The sequence below is a fragment of the Anastrepha ludens genome, chromosome 2, assembly GCF_028408465.1.
Source record: "Anastrepha ludens isolate Willacy chromosome 2, idAnaLude1.1, whole genome shotgun sequence".
Lineage (NCBI taxonomy): Eukaryota > Metazoa > Arthropoda > Insecta > Diptera > Tephritidae > Anastrepha > Anastrepha ludens.
This window is the reverse complement of record NC_071498.1, coordinates 31,989,503-32,009,429: the sequence shown is the minus strand read 5'-3', so window position 1 is coordinate 32,009,429 and position 19,927 is coordinate 31,989,503. Positions and strand designations below refer to the sequence as shown.

Sequence of the window (19,927 nt, the reverse complement as noted above, 5' to 3'; positions counted from 1 at the left end):
TCCGAGCAACTAACAACAAAGATATTGCTTTTGTTTTTCTTCTCTATGCACTACTTTGCCTTCGCTTTTATTTTATTCGCATTCAAAGCAGGAAAAGGAATGCTCGCTAAATCGTTGAAACAGGTAGGAAGGAACTCAGTAAAGTGTGTTAAAAGCAAGCCACATTAAACAGATGGATCGAGTAAAGCAAAGTCATAAAGGGCGATGCATTTTGTTTTTGCTTTTGATCTCTCGAATGCCAAAGTCTATAAACAAAGGTTGGCGGTCAGAGAAACTTCAACAAAATTTGACAATTCAGTGACCAAATAAATAGAATAAACTCAAACTTGCGGCCCTACTGCTGCTACCTGCTTCGAGTGCCTCGGTTGAGCGGGAACTCGAATATGAAGTTGGTAACTGTTCAAGGCTCAGTACGAGAATAACCATACTTTTTAAATCGAAAAAAGATTAAAAGAAGTATTTATTGCGTATTTCTTTCTGTTTTATATAGGAAAAAGTATGAATCGTAAAAATTGTTTGTGGAAGATGCCGGCAGTTATGTTTTACTATTTGAAAATCTGAAACAAAAGGCAGCAAATAACGAGGGCAACCTGATAAGCGGAAAAAGAAAATAATAAATAAAAAATAAAATACAATACTTTATAGCGCAAATAATAATCCTTATTTGTATTCTAAACTACTCATACATTGATTTATGCGTCAGTTGGGGTCACATTCATATGATGACAAAGAAAATTTCCAGAAATCACAGGAAGCTAGGATGAAATTCATGGCTCACTCAAGGCCATCATTTTTTACTGATTGTTTTTGGTTTATAAAATTGGAATCTGAAAGGCTTACGTCTCAACAAGGTTTACAAATCGTTAAATTGCATTACGAAAATCGACGCTTCGTGAAAAGTGTTCATCGGGCGCTGGGGCCAACTCATGGTGTTCAGCGATGAGGCACATTTTGGCTTAATGGCTACTTCAATAAGTAAAATTGCCATATTTAGGCTGAAGAGCCACCCAAAGCCATTGAAGAACAGCCATTACATTCATTAAAAACAACTATTTGGTGCGGCCCATGGGCTGAAGCAATCATCGGCTCATGTTTCTGCAAAGACGAGGCTGCTGCTGATGTAACAGTGAATGGCGAACGCTAACGTGCCATGATAAACGACTTTTTGATGCCGGATACCGTCTTTTCTTTCACACCTAACCGGCTTGTAACCGCATAAATATTTGCCCTGAACGTTAGGGGAATGCTGCTGGAGCAACTGCCCTTGGTCGGATATGCACCCGAGTCGTTCCGTTAACGTAGAACCGACTGTCGTGGGAACGTCAGAGCCTGGGCATTTGTGTCCATTCGAACGAAATGACCTAGCGAGCAGAGCCGCTGAATCTCTAATCGCTGCACTACGGTCATGCCTGCGTACATCTCACACAACTTTCGTTGCATCGCCCTCGATATTCACCGTCGCCAACGCGCAAAGGTTTATAAATCCATTATTGAATCTTTCCCTCGTACACTCCAAGATCCGTTGCCTCAGGTGTTGTTATCGTCCAAGTTCATGCGCCTTACAATAACAAGGGAGTCATGAAAGGCTTTTTGAATGTAATTTTTTTCGTCGAGAGAGGCACGAGAGGAGCTCAATCGCCTACTTAGTCCAAAGTAGCACTTGTTGGATTTCAAGGCTGACGTTGTTATTGCTATAAATGGACGAAGTACTCTACTTTTCCAAATCGTTAATAGCCAAGAGTGACGAGGTCAGTAATCAATCGAGGTGTGTGATCACAGGAGATAATTCGCTTTGCCTCGTTCACCATCACTCGCCTCGTTTCTCTATCCAGCTTGAAAAGTGCAGAACCAACAGCGTCGTTGTTAAGACCGATGTTGTCTCATATGGTCATTTCCATTGTGACGGGTATGACCGTGTTACTGACATTTTTTGTTATAATTTTAGAATTTAAAACTGTTACTTAAATTAAAGGACACTAATCCCTGCCATGTGAATATTAAAGTTGTTTGATACCAAGTACATACTGAAAATGCATCATTTCCGACCATAGCTGCCATTTGAAGACTTTGACGGGTGTGACCTTACATATTTAAGCTTTCAACAAACCTCTACTTTCATTGAAGTTTTTGTAAAATTTCCCAAAGAATGCGTATAGAAATGTTGGAGGAGCACATTGTTTGAAGTCTTTCTGGTTGTATGTCATACTTACTTTTCTAAAAAAATCATATCTTTCTTAAAAAAAAAAGCTTAAAAAAAGGGACGGGTGTGACCACTCTATGTGACGGGTGTGACCTAGTATGAAAATTTAAAAATTTTGGTGAACTAAAACTTTTTATTGAATCCAATTATGAATAAAAACACATAAAACAACATTTAATTTTTTTATTCGCTATCATTGACATCACAATACTCTAGACCTGTATTTTTGAAGAAAATTTTTTTAAATTCAGATAAATATGAATAGGAAGCATATACAGATACCGCATCTGCTCTTTTAAAGGCATGCATTTTTTGAAGGTCCTTTACCATTTTAACGCTTTCCCATCTTTCGTTTAAGAAAGAACTATTCTGATCGATGTCGTCTTTTGATGCGTAAAACACATTGATCTTATTCAATTTGTGTTTTGCAACAAGATATTTGAAACAGTCCAGCGGTGTTTTCATAATACATTCTCTAGCTTTAATTGCTGTCCATAATGCTCTTTTTACTGTTGCCCCTATACCATCTACTGCGCCTTTACCATGGCCTATAGCGAAAAAATTCCATGTCACTTCTAACCCAAATCCTTAGGAGCATGACATATGTTGAAAATGTTGTACCCATTTTTGAATTGAGATGCACAACCATCTGAAAAGGTCACTTGTAATCATTTTGACGTGATAACGTCTTATAATTCGATTTAACAGGCTGCACGCACGAAAAAATGTGTCGTTACCTTGCTCATTAGTGTTACCTTGCTCATATGTCGTTACCTTGCTCATTAGTGTTACCTTGCTCATTGCCGTTGCCTTGCTCATTTGTCGTTACCTTGCTCATTGCATTGAATGAACTGCAAGCGAAAGCGCGGAACGAACGACAAAGCAAACAAAGCAAACGAACGGCAACGTTCGACATCTTGCTCTCTCCTACTTAAGTGAGCGTATATATGTAGGTATGTATATGCGCAAATGTACATATATAAATTCACGTATTTGTATTTGCATATGCCTTCTTATTGATTATTATTAATTTGATTCACTTGAAGAATTTAAAATAAAACCAAGTTTGTTAATAATACCTGTTGTTTTAATGTTATTATTATTAATTTTTTTATTATATATGAAGGAAAAAATGTATGGTAATATAATATTTACCACATACCTTATAAGATATGTTGTATACTAATATATGTATATAAACATGCATATACATATACAATTTCGCGCAATTTTCAAAAAGAATAAATCTATATGTAAAGATGCATACAAATCATATGGACATATCAAATATACGAATCTATTCCGTACGCAAGCAAATGTAAGCTAATGTGCTTGAACTGCAAGCGAGAGCGCGGAACGAACGACAAAGAGCACAATCGGTCCCCGCGTTCGGCAACGCGTGACATCTGGCTCTGTCCTACTTGAGTGAGCATATATATGTATGTATATTCGCATTTGTATATAAATTCACATACTTGTATTTGCATATGCCTTCTTCCTGTGTGCATAGTAATGAACCAATTCTCTGTTGAGAATAAACGATGATAGGAAAAATAGGAAATGAAAGGGACTGTTTCAAGTGTAATGTGTCTTGAGAAAGTCAAATCGATGATGATGCCTCTAAGTGTTGTTGACTTATTAACGTCTGATGCACAATCGAAATTGAACATATCTTTCATGAATTTGATAAATGTTTCGTCATTTTTCACGTTTGTGTAAATGTAACTTGACCTATTCCATTGCAATTCCATTTACCTCCTCCTCTATATCCATACAAAATATCTATCAAACAAATAAAATTAAAATTTTGTTTTGAAAATTGCAACCATTCCATCAGTATTTTCTTATGACGTTGTCACGTTAAACTATCGTCAGTAAACCGACTTTACAGACAACCTCCTTGTTTAAGAATGCCCAAACACTGTGTTTGTTATGAGTTAAATTATCACTGATAATAGCGTAGGATTGTGTGGGAATACCGTCTTGATATCTAACCCAGGCGCATGCTGTAAAAATAGTCAATTGTGGATGCTTCCAATGTGCACTTTGTATTTCGTCTTGGAAAAATATTGAAAAGTTTTCAGCGAAATCTACTTGCAGAACCACTTCGTTTTGGTTGCGTATCGCTTTCCTGTCTTGGAAACATTGCGCTTGCATATTGTTGACATACCAATGTGTTTTATATTGATCTAGATTTAATTGAAAAAGCTTCAAGAATTCTCCTACAGCTGCTTCCTTAGCAATTATATGGAAACGCCCTTCCTGACTTGTCCAATACTTCCACGACACTATCATATTTTCATTGTAGTTTAATGGTACCAGATCATATACCATATATTATCACAATAGAGGCATTCGTTTCTCATACATTTCTCACTATGAATATTGCAGCATGTTGACTGCAAAACTTTTGAAGGACTCTCCGGTATAGTGAAAAAGTTTTATGAGCAACATCTGTCATAAACTTAATGTTTTCATGATAGATGCCAAGGCACATAGTGAGGGGAGTTTTCGCCACTAGGCACACATTTAGCGGCCGATAATTATAAAATTGAGATTTACCAATTTTAATTGTTGGATTTTCTTCCTTAAATAAACTAAAGCACTCGCCCACAGTCATGTTGAGGTATCGTTTTTGAACTTTTTGCTTAGCGCCCGTTGATGGATTTTTCACGAATTTTACGTCTCTTATTCCAGGTGTATGTCGACTGATACCATCACGTAAATAAAAGCTTTTGGTTTTGTCAATATCGTCAATCGGAGTTTTCACTCTTGTACTTACTGAGGGCATTATAGAATTTAATGGAACGTCTTTAGCGAGTTGCTTAATAACAGCAATTCTTTTCGATTGACTACGAGGCAGGATTTTCTCAATTTTGCTGACTGTTTTTTTTTCAATAAACGACGTGATTTGAAGCTACCAAAAGTTTTTTCCTTTGTTCTCGCTTTCTGGTTTTCGAATCCATCCAAAACAAGCACTTCGCGTTTATGTGACGGGTGTGACCAAGTATTTTATATTACTGAATTGCCAAAAAGCGAAAAAAAAATTAGTAAAATGTCACCAAACTATTTACTACGCATACTTTGTTATCATTGCAAAGTATCAAGTGATTATAATGTGCACTACCAATTTAATTGAACTTTTTCAATTTTTAGTGGGACGGGTGTGACCGAAAATTTTAAAGTTTTAAAAAATCGATAAAAATTTTATTTTACAATGTACCATGTCGAAACTTTGAAAGAATGGAAGCAATAGCATATTATATTCAAATATAACGGGGTTTTGTCAATAGTCATAAAGGAAGAACAAGAAAATGTAAAATAAAGACACATCGTAAAAAGAATGTAAACTCACTTTTCAGTATAGGCGAAGTTCACAGTGTTGCCAAACTTATTAAACTTAAGGCAAAAATATAGTTTTTGATTTTCCCATACATATTATTCTCCGGCAGACATTATTTGACTGAATTTAGCTAAAAACAACAAAATTAATTTTTTCTGCATAGGACCGTTTTAGGTGGAATTTACCATATGATAGCTGGAGCCGTAAGTACGCAATTATGAGATTATTTAGTTGCTTATGCATTTTTCTTTCATCATATAAACCAGCAGACATTTACGAGGATTATCACCTTCTTGAAAGATCGTTGGAATTATTTGTGGAAAAGAAAAATATGAGCGTACTTCATAAGGTGAGGTACGTCAGCAGATCCTCTCCCGTTAATTCTAAAAGTAACCTAAGCCGTACTAACTAGTACTGCTTACAGTAATTTTAATAATTCATCCCGGCAAAGAAATGTACTTCTTATATTCATATATATATCAGATTTTAAGCAAATATTTCGTTCCTGATCGTAATATATAGATAATATGTAGCAACGTTAATGTAAGAATACCTACTTTCATGCTATAAAATAAATAAAAACTGTGTTTTATGTTTGTTGAATTTTTTTTTTTTTCTTTAAATATGAAAACTTCTTGTGCAAATTAGAAAATCCGTGATTTACTCTTTGTAATAAAATGTTGATGCATAAAATTTCTATTTGCAAAGGAGCATAGACAAATATTCAAATGATTTGCGAAATGCCGTCGGCAATTAGTCAATTTGATTGTCTACAGAAGCCTTAACCCATGCAGAGCCCACGTACATTAGTGAGAATACACTGCACTCAATTCTCTCCAGAAGTTCTCCACTGTGGCGCTTGGAGCAGTAAAATTGTCTTCGCCGGGCGCTTTCCTTTTTAACAATTCACGCTATTCGTTGTCCATGAGACCCCTTGCACGTTTTCTGCATCTTCTCGTCCTTTTTATGTTCTCTGATTTGTTTTTTATGTTGTTTGTTGTACATTTTTCACCCTCTCATTTGTTTTTCGACTCTACAACGCCCAAAAATTTAAATTTCTTGTAGTCCAGGTTACCACCACAAAATATATCTTAGTAGAGACAAACACCAAAAGTAATTATTCCTCTTCAGTTTCCGGGTCACCCTGTGCGCAAATAGCACGGAATGAATGCTATTGTGAATGTATGCTGTACTGTACGAGGCAATTTTAAATGCATTGATTTTCCGTCGTACTGTGGAATGCAATGCTAGCAGAGAATGTTAATAGAATCAGAGAATGTTAATGGAGCATTCTCTGGTGCGGATAATGTTGTTTATTTAAACAGAGAATGTTAATGTTTCATTAACATTCCTTGATTTAAATGTACGCATATGTATTTGTTTTCAAATTGGTATTTAATTATTATGAAATAAAATAAAAATAAAAAAAAATCAAGGCATAAATAAATAAGAGTTCCCATATTTAAATAAATAAGGACAGATGTTATATACGCAATTACTAAATAGTTTGGATAGTTGGGTCAGTGGAATTTTAAGGAGTGAGACGCCGCAAATAAAGCGATTAAGGAGTTTTCGCAAGGAAGTCGATGTAAAAGTCATTGAAAAGTTAAGAAGAATTATTAGCGAGGGCTTATGATAAAAATCCGATTAACCTCATATTCTGCGAATTGATGAACGTTGCCGAGGAAAAACTAGTGAAAGCTTAAAACTTAACTAAAGAAATAAATATAAAAAAGTAAATAAATTAATAAATAAATTATAAATTGTATGACAAAAAATAAAAAAGTACTTGCGGGCATAAGAAAAAAAGTCGTGCATTCGTTGTTTGGAAAAAATCTGCGCGACCTTTGAGGCACTTCAGAGTTAAATTTAGTTTCTTCTACTAAAATCTTTTTTTTTTCCTTGTTCACTCCATACGGGAGCATAGGGCCTCGACAAGGCTCAGTCTTGCGTTGGTTTCGTTAATCTATTATTGCTTTCTGACAGGGTAGGTGAGTAGTTTGCCTATTAAAATTTAATGAATGCGTACTTGAAACTTTTCTAAAAATTCTTATTAAAAATTTTGATAAAAATTTGGCGATTTTTTATAAATTTTGTGCAAAAATTCAAACTTTGATTGATGTTACATTTGTTGCAGAATGAGCAATATTATTATAAAAAAATTTTTAGAATGAAAAAAAAGCAGAAAAGTAGTCAAAACTGGTCTAAGTGTCGCCCTGCTAATTAGCTGCATGCCACGTGTGTTATTATTGCAACATGAAAAAGTACCATAAGTCCCTTTTTGGTGTATTACTTTAAATAAAATTGTATTTTCGTGAAGTAATAAAATAAAATTGGTAGCATTTGTTTGGCTTCAAATTAATGCAACTCATTTACACATTTTTTCAAAATTGAAAAAAACAATTTTATTGCTTGGCTTCAAATTGGTGCAACTCATTTATATAATATTTTTCAAAATTGAAAACAAATTTTTTATTACTACTAACATTTTTCTGCTTGCTTGTAGTCTATAAATTTTTTTTTTTTCATTTTTTCTTTTTGTAATCCAATATTCTTATCAGTAAAAGAATTTGAGTGATAACGTCGTACTCTGAGATGCATAACACACACACACACTAGCACACGGCGAGAGAAGGGTTAACTCATATACACCGCAATCAGCCGCCTTCTTATCAATATTTCATTTACTATCCATAAACCTGAGCGAAAAATTCCTTTTTGGCCATCCAGTCGAAAAAGCTGATTATCAGTCGCCAGCAAAGTTGGCAAGCGAACGCTTGTCTACGCCGGGTAATACTCATCTGTGCCCACTAACGCAATAACAAAGAAATCTGATTGCCTAAGCAACAACAAAACGAAGCATGGATAATCTCAACACAGAGTTCGATAAATATACCAAAATATGGAGCGGTCCAAAGTCTGCGAAATTCTTCGATCCGGATTGTTCGATTGGCAAAGTGATTTTCGCATTTATGCGCAATAATCCCGGAAATATATGCCAGGTAAAGGAAGCGAGCATAGCAAATCAAGTGCATAATGCATACTAACCATACTGCATACATACTATACATACAAACACACATACACGCACACACACACACATATACACATACATACATACATACATACAGTTATAGTAGATTGAGCTTTCAAAATGTGCATTGGCATTAATTTTTTATCGTCTGTTATTTGTACTTAGTTGTCAGATACCGAAGGCACAGCTCTCACAAATGGCGAGGCGATTAGTTTTGGCATTCGCTTGGCTCAGCACTTCAAGGCGATGGGCCTCAAGCAAGACGATGTGATCGGCATAGCTGGCGGCAATACAACTTATCTGCTGCCAGTGGTTTTGGGTTGCCTATTGAATTGTACACCCTTTCACGCAATAAGCCCGCACCACGACGAGTGTGAGTGTGCGTGCACAATCAAGCCTCTTCCGCATTCCGATTCGTTTGTTTGGTTTTTTGTATCGGTTTTTTTTGCTTTTAATTTCGTCTGATATCGAAACGCTTTTTGCGAAATCAAAATATTTGATGCGAATTAGAGTCCACATTATATTTATAATTAATTTGAGATCCACGCACGCTTTCGGAATCGTAAGGCGGAACAGGCTTGGATGTATTTAAGCGCATATGCAAGGTGGCGCAAAATTAATCACCCTATCGGAAGATTTGTAATTTTGGCAAATTGCATCATATGTCAATTATCTTTGACACTTATTTAGTAAAAACGCTATTAAAAAAAATAGATCGATAATTAATTTTGCGCCACCCTCTACATGCACTGCGTTGAGTAACGAAGGGACTTACTGACAAGTTTCGCCAATTTATTTGTTTTTTATTTAATTTTAATAATTTTTGTGTGAAAATAAAGTTACGATCACCCAAAAATTCTAAGCCAAACTTGGCGAAAATTTGTAGAAAAAATTGGACAGTTTTTAATAAGAACTTTTCGAAAACTCTCATATTTTTTAATCAGAATTTTTGGAAAAATTTCGAGTATGCAGCAAATTCAACAAATTTTCATTATAATTTCAAACCTTTTAAGCAGAATTTTCGGAAAAATTTTAAATTTTTCAGTCAGAATTTTTAGAAAAATTTCGAGGTCGCAGTTTTATATTAAAATCCAAAAAATTTTAATAAGAACTTTTAGAAAAATGTTTAGTATGAGGCAAATTAACAAATATTCATCATAACTTCAAACTTTTTTGATAGAATTTTTGGAAAAATTTTGAGTATGGAGTTTTATATAAAAACGTAAATATTAAAACAAAAATTTAATAAGAACTTCTAGATAAATTTCAAGCATGCAGCAAATTCAACAAATTTTCATAATAATTTCAAACTTTTTAATCACAATTTTTGGAAAAATTTGAAATTTTTCAATCAGAGTTTAGAAAATTTCGAGGACGCAGTTTTATATTAAAATCCAAAAAAATTTAAGTATGCAGCAAATTAACAAATATTCATCATAATTTCAAATTTTTTAATAGAATTTTTGGAAAATTTTTGAAAATGCAGTTTGATATAAAAATCCAAATGTGAGAATCTTTCATTTTGCATTGAAAGTAAATGAAGACTGACTACAGAAATGATCCTGTGAAGTATAGTCTTCCAAATGTTTAAAAAAAAAAATTTAATAAGAACTTCTAGACTAATTTCAAGCATGCAGCAACTCAACAAATTTTCATTATAATATCAAACTTTTTTAACAGAATTTTTAGAAGAATTTTGAGTATGCAATTTTATACAAAATACAACAATTTTCATATTTTTAATAAGCACTTTTACAACAATTTTAAGTATGCAATTTTATAGCTCATTTAATTTAAATGAAAACTAAGGCAACAATGGCAATCAACACGTTCACCAGGTATTAAAAAAGGCTGAATATAGCAACAAAAGAAATTAAACATATATTAAAAGTGGACAAGGCGGAAAAATTTGAATAACATATCGCATCACTGGGAGCTACCAGAGCTACAAACTATATACTATGGAAGGCCTGCAAAAACATCGACAACGCAGTTATGCACGAACCCTCTCTAAGGACTAGGAAAAATTCTTGAGCAAAAACACCAAAAGAAAAACCAAAAATACTCGCTGATCATTTAAAAAAAACATTTACAAATCAATACAATAACCAAGACGCTGACAATTCTGAATTTCATGCTCACCTCACAAAAAAAACATAAATACACCCATGAAGAAAATAACTTCGAAAGAAATACGAATAGCAATTGAGATAAAAATTGACGTAAATAAATCCCCAGGATATGACGGAATCACAGGAAGGATTCTTAAGGAGCTACCTGATAAAGCCACTCTCTACTTAAGAAATATATTTAACTCAGCATTACGAATGAAGTATTTTCCACTGCCTTGGAAGGTTGCTGAAATCATCGCAATACCCAAACCTAATAAAGATGCCTCTGAAGCTTCTTCATACAGACCAATTAGTTTATTACCATCATTATCCAAACTTTTTGAGAAGCTTATACTTGACCCCATACGACAGGCGCGAAACTTCTTTCCTTCACATCAATTCGGATTTCGTAGAAAACATTCAACAACAGAACAGGTACATAGAGTAACAAATAAAATATTGTCAGAAATTGATAAAAGAAATACATGCGTTGCTTTGTATCTTCATGTAGCGAAAGCTTTCGACAGCGTGTGGCACAAGGGTTTAATATTTAAACTTAAACAGTATCTTCCACTCGACTACTATTTGTTAATGAAAATCTATTTAGCAAACAGATATGTACTTTTATGTGAAATATAGAGACAAATACTCGAACATTCAACTCATGGAAGCCGGTGTACCTGAGGGCAGTGTACTAGGGCCTGTACTATATGTGCTGTACACAGCTGATATTCCTTTGCCTGCAAGTATCGACATGATAGCAACCTTTGCAGATGACACCGTCCTATTGGCAACTCATAAAACCTTAGAAGCAGCAACAAACAAGTTACAACAGATTTTGAACAAAACACTAACATGGTTTAATGCTTGGGGTATACAAATCAATAGTGGCAAGACAATTCATGTAGTTTATTCTAACAAGAAAGTAGGGCACAAGAATCTGACAATAAACAATTCAGAAATCCCGATAGACACCAAAGCAAGATACCTTGGAATGACTATTGATTCTAAACTTCTCTGGAAAGAACATATCACGTTGTAAAGAAATGAGGTAAAAAATAGATTCCGACAACTATACTGGCTACTTGGCAGGCGCTGTCAAAACTGTCGAAACTGTCATTGCTGAACAAAACCCTTAAATACAAAACTGTGATTGTGCCAATCTGGGCATACGGCATAGAAATCTTAGGAACTGCAAGTTAAAGTAACATTGACACTATTCAACGACTACAATCAAAAATACTTAGAACTATACCCAATGCACCTTGGTACGTCCCAAACGAAGATATTCATCGCGACCTCAACATCGATACAGTAGCAGAAATCATCCGCAAGCGCAGCACAAATCATATTGCCTGTTTAATGAACCATACAAATACTGACATGCGACAACTCCCATCAGCAGAAAGGGCAAACTCCAGGCGGCTCAAACGACCAACCACCCCAACTCAGCTGATAACTAGAATAATTTAAAGCTACACTTGTAAACTCACAGAAAAACTTAACCAAAATGTAGAAGCTGTAGAAAGAATTACTTAGTGCCATACGACAGGTGTAATTAATAAAGGAGGCAAAAAACAATTTAATTTCACTACAAAAAAGTGCAAGTTTTAAGTCTCTCAAATGTTGCATTGATTTTTGACATTTTTTTTTTTTTTTGCTGGCGGTTTTCCATATAAGGAAAACACGAAATTTTTTCATATATGATTTTCTCCACGCAATACCGTCAGGAAAAAAATTATCAAAAATCAATGCGATTGTCGAGTCAGTTGGAATTTGCTCTCATTTAGACTAAAATTCAATGGGCTAAGAAACTGCGTATTTGAAATTTTTTTAATAATTCCTATTTTTTAATAACTCCTTTGTATGAAAAATTGTTAATTTTTGTAGGATAACGAATTATATTTTCATAAAAAACTTATTAAAATGTAATAAAAAACAAATAAATTGTCAAAACCCATCAGTAAGTCCTAGTGTTATATTTATTTGACGCACTGTGTATAATATATATTTGCATTTATTTCATATTTATATTTATCTCTTCAGCGACCATCAAACATCTATTCTACATTACGCGCCCGCGTCTGATCTTCTGTGATGGTGGCATCTATGATCGCTTGAGCACAATCAGCAGAATATTGAAAGCCAATGTCTATACGCTGAAGGAGCATCGTAAGGATTTGCCAAGAATTGAAGATTTGCTCGAACCCACAAAGGGCGAACAGTTTTATGTGTGAGTGTAAATTGAATTATATGTGAAGAACTTTGAAAATTGTATGCTGGAAATCTGTTAACGAGGTGACTAAGCACTACAGCATCCACAGCATGATTAGACAGGTCGCGGTCCAGAAATATATTTAGGAAAATTTTACATAAATAAGAAAATTGTGTAGATGCGCTAACAAAAAGCTAAATATTTTCGGATAATGACTCTTTTGGAATACCAATCGCTTTGCTTCAGCATATACAAGGTGGCGCAAAAGTTGACTGTAATTTTTCTTATAAATCAAATATTTTGATTCTGTTTTTGGACCATTTTTACTTGGTTTCTTTGCTTTAAAACAACAAAATGATATCCGCCAAGAGACCCTCACCAGAATTGACGCCCGCTTTATGGCATTTTCTAAAACTCTTGCCATCTCCGGTGATAGGTTTTGGCATTCTTGATGAACATTCTCTTTGAGGTCCTCAAGAGTTGGACTCTTGTCGTCATGGACTCGTGACTTCGAAAAACCTTATACAAAGACTTCTAAAACGTTTAAATTAGGCGACGTAAGCAGTGAATGAAAATTGTCAAAACCAGGGATTGACTCGCAAATGCGGCCTTCAGAATTTCGAGTATGGCTCATGCAGCGTGCGCCGTTACTTCATGATGTTGGAACCACAGATTATCTAGTCCCAATTGATCCAATTACGAAAAGAGATCGTTGCTGAAGGTGGATCTCGGTATCCACAGTAGTCGTTTCAACTTTGCGCTTTCGACGAACTCGCGTGAGCTTTCGGTTCCCCAAAATCGACAATTGAACTTTTTAACGTATCTACAGCGATGGAAATAGGCCTCGCCGCTAATAATGATTTTGGCCCATTTTTACTTGGTTTCTTTGCTTTAAAACAACAAAATGATATCCACCAAGAGACCCTCACCAGAATTGACGCCCGCTTTATGGCATTTTCTAAAACTCTTGCCATCTCCGGTGATAGGTTTTGGCATTCTTGATGGACATTCTCTTTGAGGTCCTCAAGAGTTGGACTCTTGTCGTCATGGACTCGTGACTTCGAAAAACCTTATACAAAGACTTCTAAAACGTTTAAATTAGGCGACGTAAGCAGTGAATGAAAATTGTCAAAACCAGGGATTGACTCGCAAATGCGGCCTTCAGAATTTCGAGTATGGCTCATGCAGCGTGCGCCGTTACTTCATGATGTTGGAACCACAGATTATCTAGTCCCAATTGATCCAATTACGAAAAGAGATTGTTGCTGAAGGTGGATCTCGGTATCCACAGTAGTCGTTTCAACTTTGCGCTTTCGTCGACCTCGCGTGAGGTTTCGGTTCCCCAAAATCGACAATTGAACTTTTTAACGTATCTACAGCGATGGAAATAGGCCTCGCCGCTAATAATGATTTCCGATGAAAAGTTCTATTTCTCGTATTTAAGATTCAGGACAGCTTAAGCGATGGTTTCACTCATTTGGAGGAGTTAACAGTTGATACACTGTCTACTTTTGTCATGGAAACATTTTCAAGACTTTTATCAAATTTCTCTGTAAATACCGGCGATTGATGCCCAATTGCGTGGCATGTCGCCTCACTCGTGTGAGACAGAAGTTGAAGAGAGTATTGAACATCTTCTCTCTTCGCTGACTACGCTCTGGATTCTATAAGGGCAGCCAAGAAAATCTTGGAAAATATTCCATTGAACAATTTAGTTAATTACTTTGTTGCGAACAACTAACAATTTTCGGAACCGATTTATACAAAGATGTTGATAATTATTGCCAGTAGGTTAAACGCGCCATCTTCTTGCTCCAAATTACCAGCGGTTTGATTGATTTTAAGTGTAGAGAAGGAGAATAAATGAAAGACAGTCCCTACCTATAGTTGAGTTTTTACAAGAGTTTTTCTGCAACTGACTCTGGCAGCCATCCCATCCTTTCGGAAATACCTAGAAATATTCCAATATCTTTGGAGATATACCAAGAATACTAGCTGAAGCTAACATTCGTCTATTTCATCTTTACTGTTGTGGAAAGTCATGTTAGGCTCTTCAACCTTTGGTGAGGACAAAATGTTGAGTGGTGTAGTTGTTCGATAGCAAGAGACTGGAGCTGTTGCTTCTTTCAAGATTGACGGCGGTCGTGTACAGCTGAGGGGTACACTTTTCATTACATTCCATTCGAAACTTAACGTCTTTCTTTTTTTGCGGAAGCGGCAGCGAAGGCCGCAGCCGGAGCGCCCAAAAAAAAAAAAAGAATAATTTTTACGAAGCCTTCAAAATAAAATAAATTTACTTAGTAAGAATGGGTAAATCTTCTGATTCTTAAAGAGTTTATTACTCTATTTCTGTATTGGAAGGATCAAGGGGAAGAATACTTGGCTTTCCTTAGTAAATTATCTTGACAGAACTAGTGAAAGCAGTGAACTCAGAGAAAATATTTTATGGAGCATAAGTAAGAAATGCATGCAGTGAGATTAAAGAAACCGAAAAGTTATAGAAACACTCAGGCTCATATCCCATTGTGATGCCGCGAGGGAATTTTCCCTTTTGTCTCTTAAAGCCAATGTGAACCGTTCAGAAATTTGTCAAGGTTATTGATGTTCACCGCAATTAGAAGATCTCGGCCACCATAGCCGAATGAGTTGGTGCGTGACTACCACTCGGGGGTACACAGGGTCCAATATCCGTGCATGAAACACCAAATGATAAAAACAGTTTTTTCTAATAGCGGTCGCCTCTCGGCAGGCAATGGTGAAGCTCCATGTGTATTTCTTCCAGGAAAAAGCTCCTTATAAAAACCATTTGCCGTTCAGAGTGGGCTTAAAACTGTAGGTCCCTTCTTTTGTGAAACAACATCAAGACGCACATCACAAATAGGAAAAGGAGCTTGGCCAAACTCCTAAAAAGAGTGTAAGCGCGAATTATTTATTTATTTATTTATTTATTTAGAAGATCCCAGCCCTTTGAAAAAATGTCTACCAAACTTGCGTCTGGATAGAGCAGGATAGTGGCGCAAAATCGTCTCTTCCTCTTTCTCATCTAGACAGCTTCTGCAAAAGTCATGTGTCTGCACCCCATCCTCTGGGCTTGTCTACCTATTATGCGGTACCCCGTTAAAAAAGAAATCAGTGTGCTAAGACTATACTTATTTTAGCTTCGCAGAGATTCTAGGGCTTTAGCGTTGAGAGTGAATCACTATTGCCGAACGATTTTGTAGATGGGTTCCTTACGCCACCTTACGTTCGTTGTTGTTACAATTTTCTCAACAATAAATAGCTTACATGGCTGTAAGGTTATGCTTGTGTCATAGTATATATATTCATCAGTCAATTTGATGCCGAGTCGCAATGGTCAATAACCCCAATTAATTCTGTGTGGAATAGCTCAGTTGTCTCGTTAAGAGATGTGTGACATTGCACGTCTACCTTAGAGATTTTGGACTGCTTTGTGAGGGATTTTGCCGAGTTATAAGCGAAATTGTAGATGTCATCTCGAGGTATCGCACCAGTGTCACAGAGTCGCTTTTATTATTGTCATCTGTTCGGTTTGTAGAACACTACAATAGTCGGGAAGCCGAAAACTGAAGGAGATCATAGCATCGGAATATACTTTGAGCCATTTGTGTACATCTGGATGGACTCGCCCTGTCTTATATCGTCCCGCTCACATTCTTCCCTTGAGGTTGGAAGGATCGTGATGACAGTTATAGGTGGAAGTGCAGTGTCCATTATACCGGAAAGCTCCGAAATACCGGATAAGATCTCTTTGGTGGTCTAGGAAGATATCCGCATTGACTTAAATGTTAAAAGTTCTTAAGTTTTTGTTCTTTTGAAGTTAAGAAGTTCTTATTGATAACTAATAAGTCTGGCTTTCTCCATATAATAGCCACACAAAAGTCCATTCATCTACAGGTACATTAATCGTCCTTAAAGATTCTCAATTTCTGCGTGCAAAATTAAAGTAGGAATTCGAGGTCTTCACAGCTCTGACGAGCTCTTTAAATGTATTATTCAAATTAATGCTTTTAAAAAAATGAAAAAAAAATCTCTCTTTTACAGCCCAGAAACTCTAAATATCGGCGGAGATCAGACTGTAGCCGTATTATGCTCATCAGGCACCACCGGTCTACCAAAAGGCGTCTGCATTTCGAACTCTTCCTGCCTTTTCGATTATGGGTAAGTTCTTACTACAACCATTTACGTTTTCGATATTTTATTTCAATAATCTCCGATCACTTTTTGCTCAACAGTTTTGTCTCCAGCAAGGACGTGCTGCTCTCGTTCAGCACTATCGATTGGTCTACGGGTTTATTCAACATGCTCTTCAGTTGTGGACACGGTGCCACGCGCATTATAGTCGATAAACCTTACACACCAGAATATCTGCTGCAGCTCATCGACAAGTATAAGGTTACCATTCTAACGCTGGCGCCACGCCACATTGCCACACTCATCAAGTCGCCACTTTTATCCAAAGAGAAATTGGCCAGTGTGCGTTTCCTCAGCATTGGTGGTGGAAATTGTTATGTGCCGACATTGCTAAAGATGCAGGAATACCTAACCAACGGTTACATATCCTATGGTTATGCGCTCACCGAATGCGGTGGTGTTTCAGCCAACTTGGGCATCACGAAACCAAGTTCCGTCGGCAAACTGGTGCCCGGTGTGAGGGTGAAAATACTCGATGATGCTGGACGCAGTTTGGGCCATAATGAAACCGGCGAGATTCTCGTGCATAATAACAAAGTTTGGAATGGTTATTATGGCAATCCGAATGAGACAAAACGCATGCAAGACTATCAGGGTTGGTTCCATACTGGCGATTTGGGCTTCTTTGACAATGAGAACTATTTGTATGTGTTGGATCGAAAGAGGGATATACTGAAATTCCACGGTATGCAATATTGTCCACATGAGATTGAGCAGGTGGTTGCGGAGTTGCCAGATGTTGTGGAGGTGTGTGTTTTTGGTCTATGGAATGAGGTGGATGGTGATGCTGCGGCTGCGGCAGTAGTCAAGATACCAGGTAGCAAACTGTTGGAACAGGATATTGTGGAGTATGTGGCCAAGCGTTTGGTTGTGATGCATAAGCAACTGCATTGTGGTGTCTTCTTTCTGGATGAACTGCCAAAAACTGGTAGTGGTAAAATACTGCGGAACCAGGCACGCGACTTGGCGTTGGGAAAGAAGTGGGAAGTGCACAAAAATGGGCACGCGTGAAGGCATAGTGAAATACATATAATCGATTTTATAAGTGGATATTGTAAATATAAAGAGTGCTCGGATAGTCTTATATATAACCTTTGTATTTCTTTTGCCAAAATGTCAACCGGGATTAGTCCTGCAATGACGGAGGAAGCATCATCAGAAATTGTACGGAAAGCGTAGATAGTCCGCAAAGAGCTTAGCCGATAGATGGATATTATATTAGTTTTTTTCTATGACCACCGTTGTTTGGCATTTTTCGAGCCAGACAAACCTGCACACTCGATGCCTTCTTCACATTATATTCTAGGAGAGGTTCAAAGTTTAAACGACTATCAATCATCACTCCTATGTAGGTATTTAATAGCGGGTTTTGCATTGAGAGTTGCAGTCCCAACATTTACCATCATAAATTCAACTGCTTTCCTGCTGCCTATTAAAACCGCATTGATTTCGTGCTCAGCTAATTCCAGGCTCATAGACTTCAACCAAGCATTAATCCGATTGACAGATTCGCTAACGATGCTCTTAATAGCTTGGATGTGTTTTGCTCCCATCACCGCCACGATATCATCAGCGAATACAATGGATTTGACTCTAGGAGGCATACCCAATCTTAGGACAACGTCTCATATTAGGTTCTGTAGTAGTGCGCCTAAAACGGATTCTTATAGGATTTCTTATCCTGCCATTGTATTACGTTGTATTTCTAAATCCTCGGTTCTGAACCTCAGTTTACGGTCCGAAAAATAGCTCCGAATTATTCCGATAATAAGCTAGGCGCCCCTACTTTTATAGGGGCTTCTAGTATGAGTTTTATTTTTCCCCGCCACAACATCTCTTGCCCTCGACATAGCATTGATTTTGCTATGTTTATAAGGGATTTAGGTTCTCTGAATAAAAAAAGTATATTGTAAATTTGAGCTTGGGATATCTCGACTCAGGGTTTCATTAATTCGGGCAAACATGCACTCAAATTAGAGACAACAGAGCCTTCCGGGAACTTTATCCTGCATAGTTTTTTTTTTTTTGGAAAATTCGAAAACGAGCACTGAAATTCCGCCGGTTTGAAAAATGTTTTGTTTCTTTTTCAGCTTTTTTATTCTTTCTGGCATTAGTATTTAATTACGCGTCAGCATACTGGTTTAACTTTCATGTTAGCGTTATTACCTATTGAAATTTCATATCAAAGGGTTTTACTTTATCGTCTTTTTTGTTATCAAGAATTTATGGGTTTTTATGTATTGAAAATGTTGATATAAAATATATGTATGTAGATGTATATGTATTTAAAAGGTGGCGCAAAATTAAGCTTGCGCATGTTGTACAAGATGGTGCAAAATGAATCATTCAATTTTGTTTTTGAATAACTTTTTTACTATAAAATGGAAATATTTAGTTAGACCTTTATGACCTCCATTGCTCGTCTGTCAGTAAACTGCAGCTGTCTAGTTCACACGTGTCAAGTCGAGTAGGGCCCAAAGAGCTGCTGCGCATCAGGTGGCGTTCCGCAAGGATCTGTTCTTGGACCAACCCTCTGGAACGCTATGTACGATGGCATTCTTAAAATCGAAATGCCCTCTAACCCAACCATAAGGGGAAACGCCAGCGATATCGCACCTGTACCGATTGATAAACATATCGAAGAATACAAAGGTGGTTAAATAAACCAGTCTGCAACTAGTTACCCATAAACAGAACTGGTGGTGATCAGTAGGAGGAAGAAGAATGCCAGTTGGTGGCCACGAACCCCAGAAGTCTATAAAATATCTTGGCATGTACATTGATTCGAAACTAACAATCAGGGAACATCTTA

At 36.5% G+C, this 19,927-nt stretch overlaps 1 protein-coding gene and 1 pseudogene across 1 annotated transcript; one reads left to right on the top strand and one right to left on the bottom strand.

The window, feature by feature from the left end:
* The first annotated feature begins 8,288 nt into the window (after positions 1–8,288).
* On the top strand, positions 8,289–18,192 carry LOC128857087 (uncharacterized). The gene is made up of 5 exons (XM_054092661.1): positions 8,289–8,545; positions 8,743–8,950; positions 12,735–12,921; positions 16,966–17,082; positions 17,157–18,192. Exons 1-5 carry the CDS (start codon positions 8,405–8,407, stop codon positions 18,124–18,126), a joined length of 1,623 nt encoding a protein of 540 aa, XP_053948636.1. The 5' UTR covers positions 8,289–8,404; the 3' UTR covers positions 18,127–18,192.
* LOC128856165 (small nucleolar RNA U3) lies at positions 10,064–10,156 on the bottom strand (annotated as a pseudogene).
* Positions 18,193–19,927: the final 1,735 nt, after the last annotated feature.

Bases quoted from the DNA above. Each gene is read 5' to 3' on its own strand.
- LOC128857087 (XM_054092661.1), top strand. From the start codon at position 8,405: ATGGATAATCTCAACACAGAGTTCGATAAATATACCAAAATATGGAGC. The intron at 8,546-8,742 runs GTAAAGGAAGCG...ATTTGTACTTAG, and splicing joins ATCCCGGAAATATATGCCAG to TTGTCAGATACCGAAGGCAC. The intron at 8,951-12,734 runs GTGAGTGTGCGT...TTATCTCTTCAG, and splicing joins AAGCCCGCACCACGACGAGT to CGACCATCAAACATCTATTC.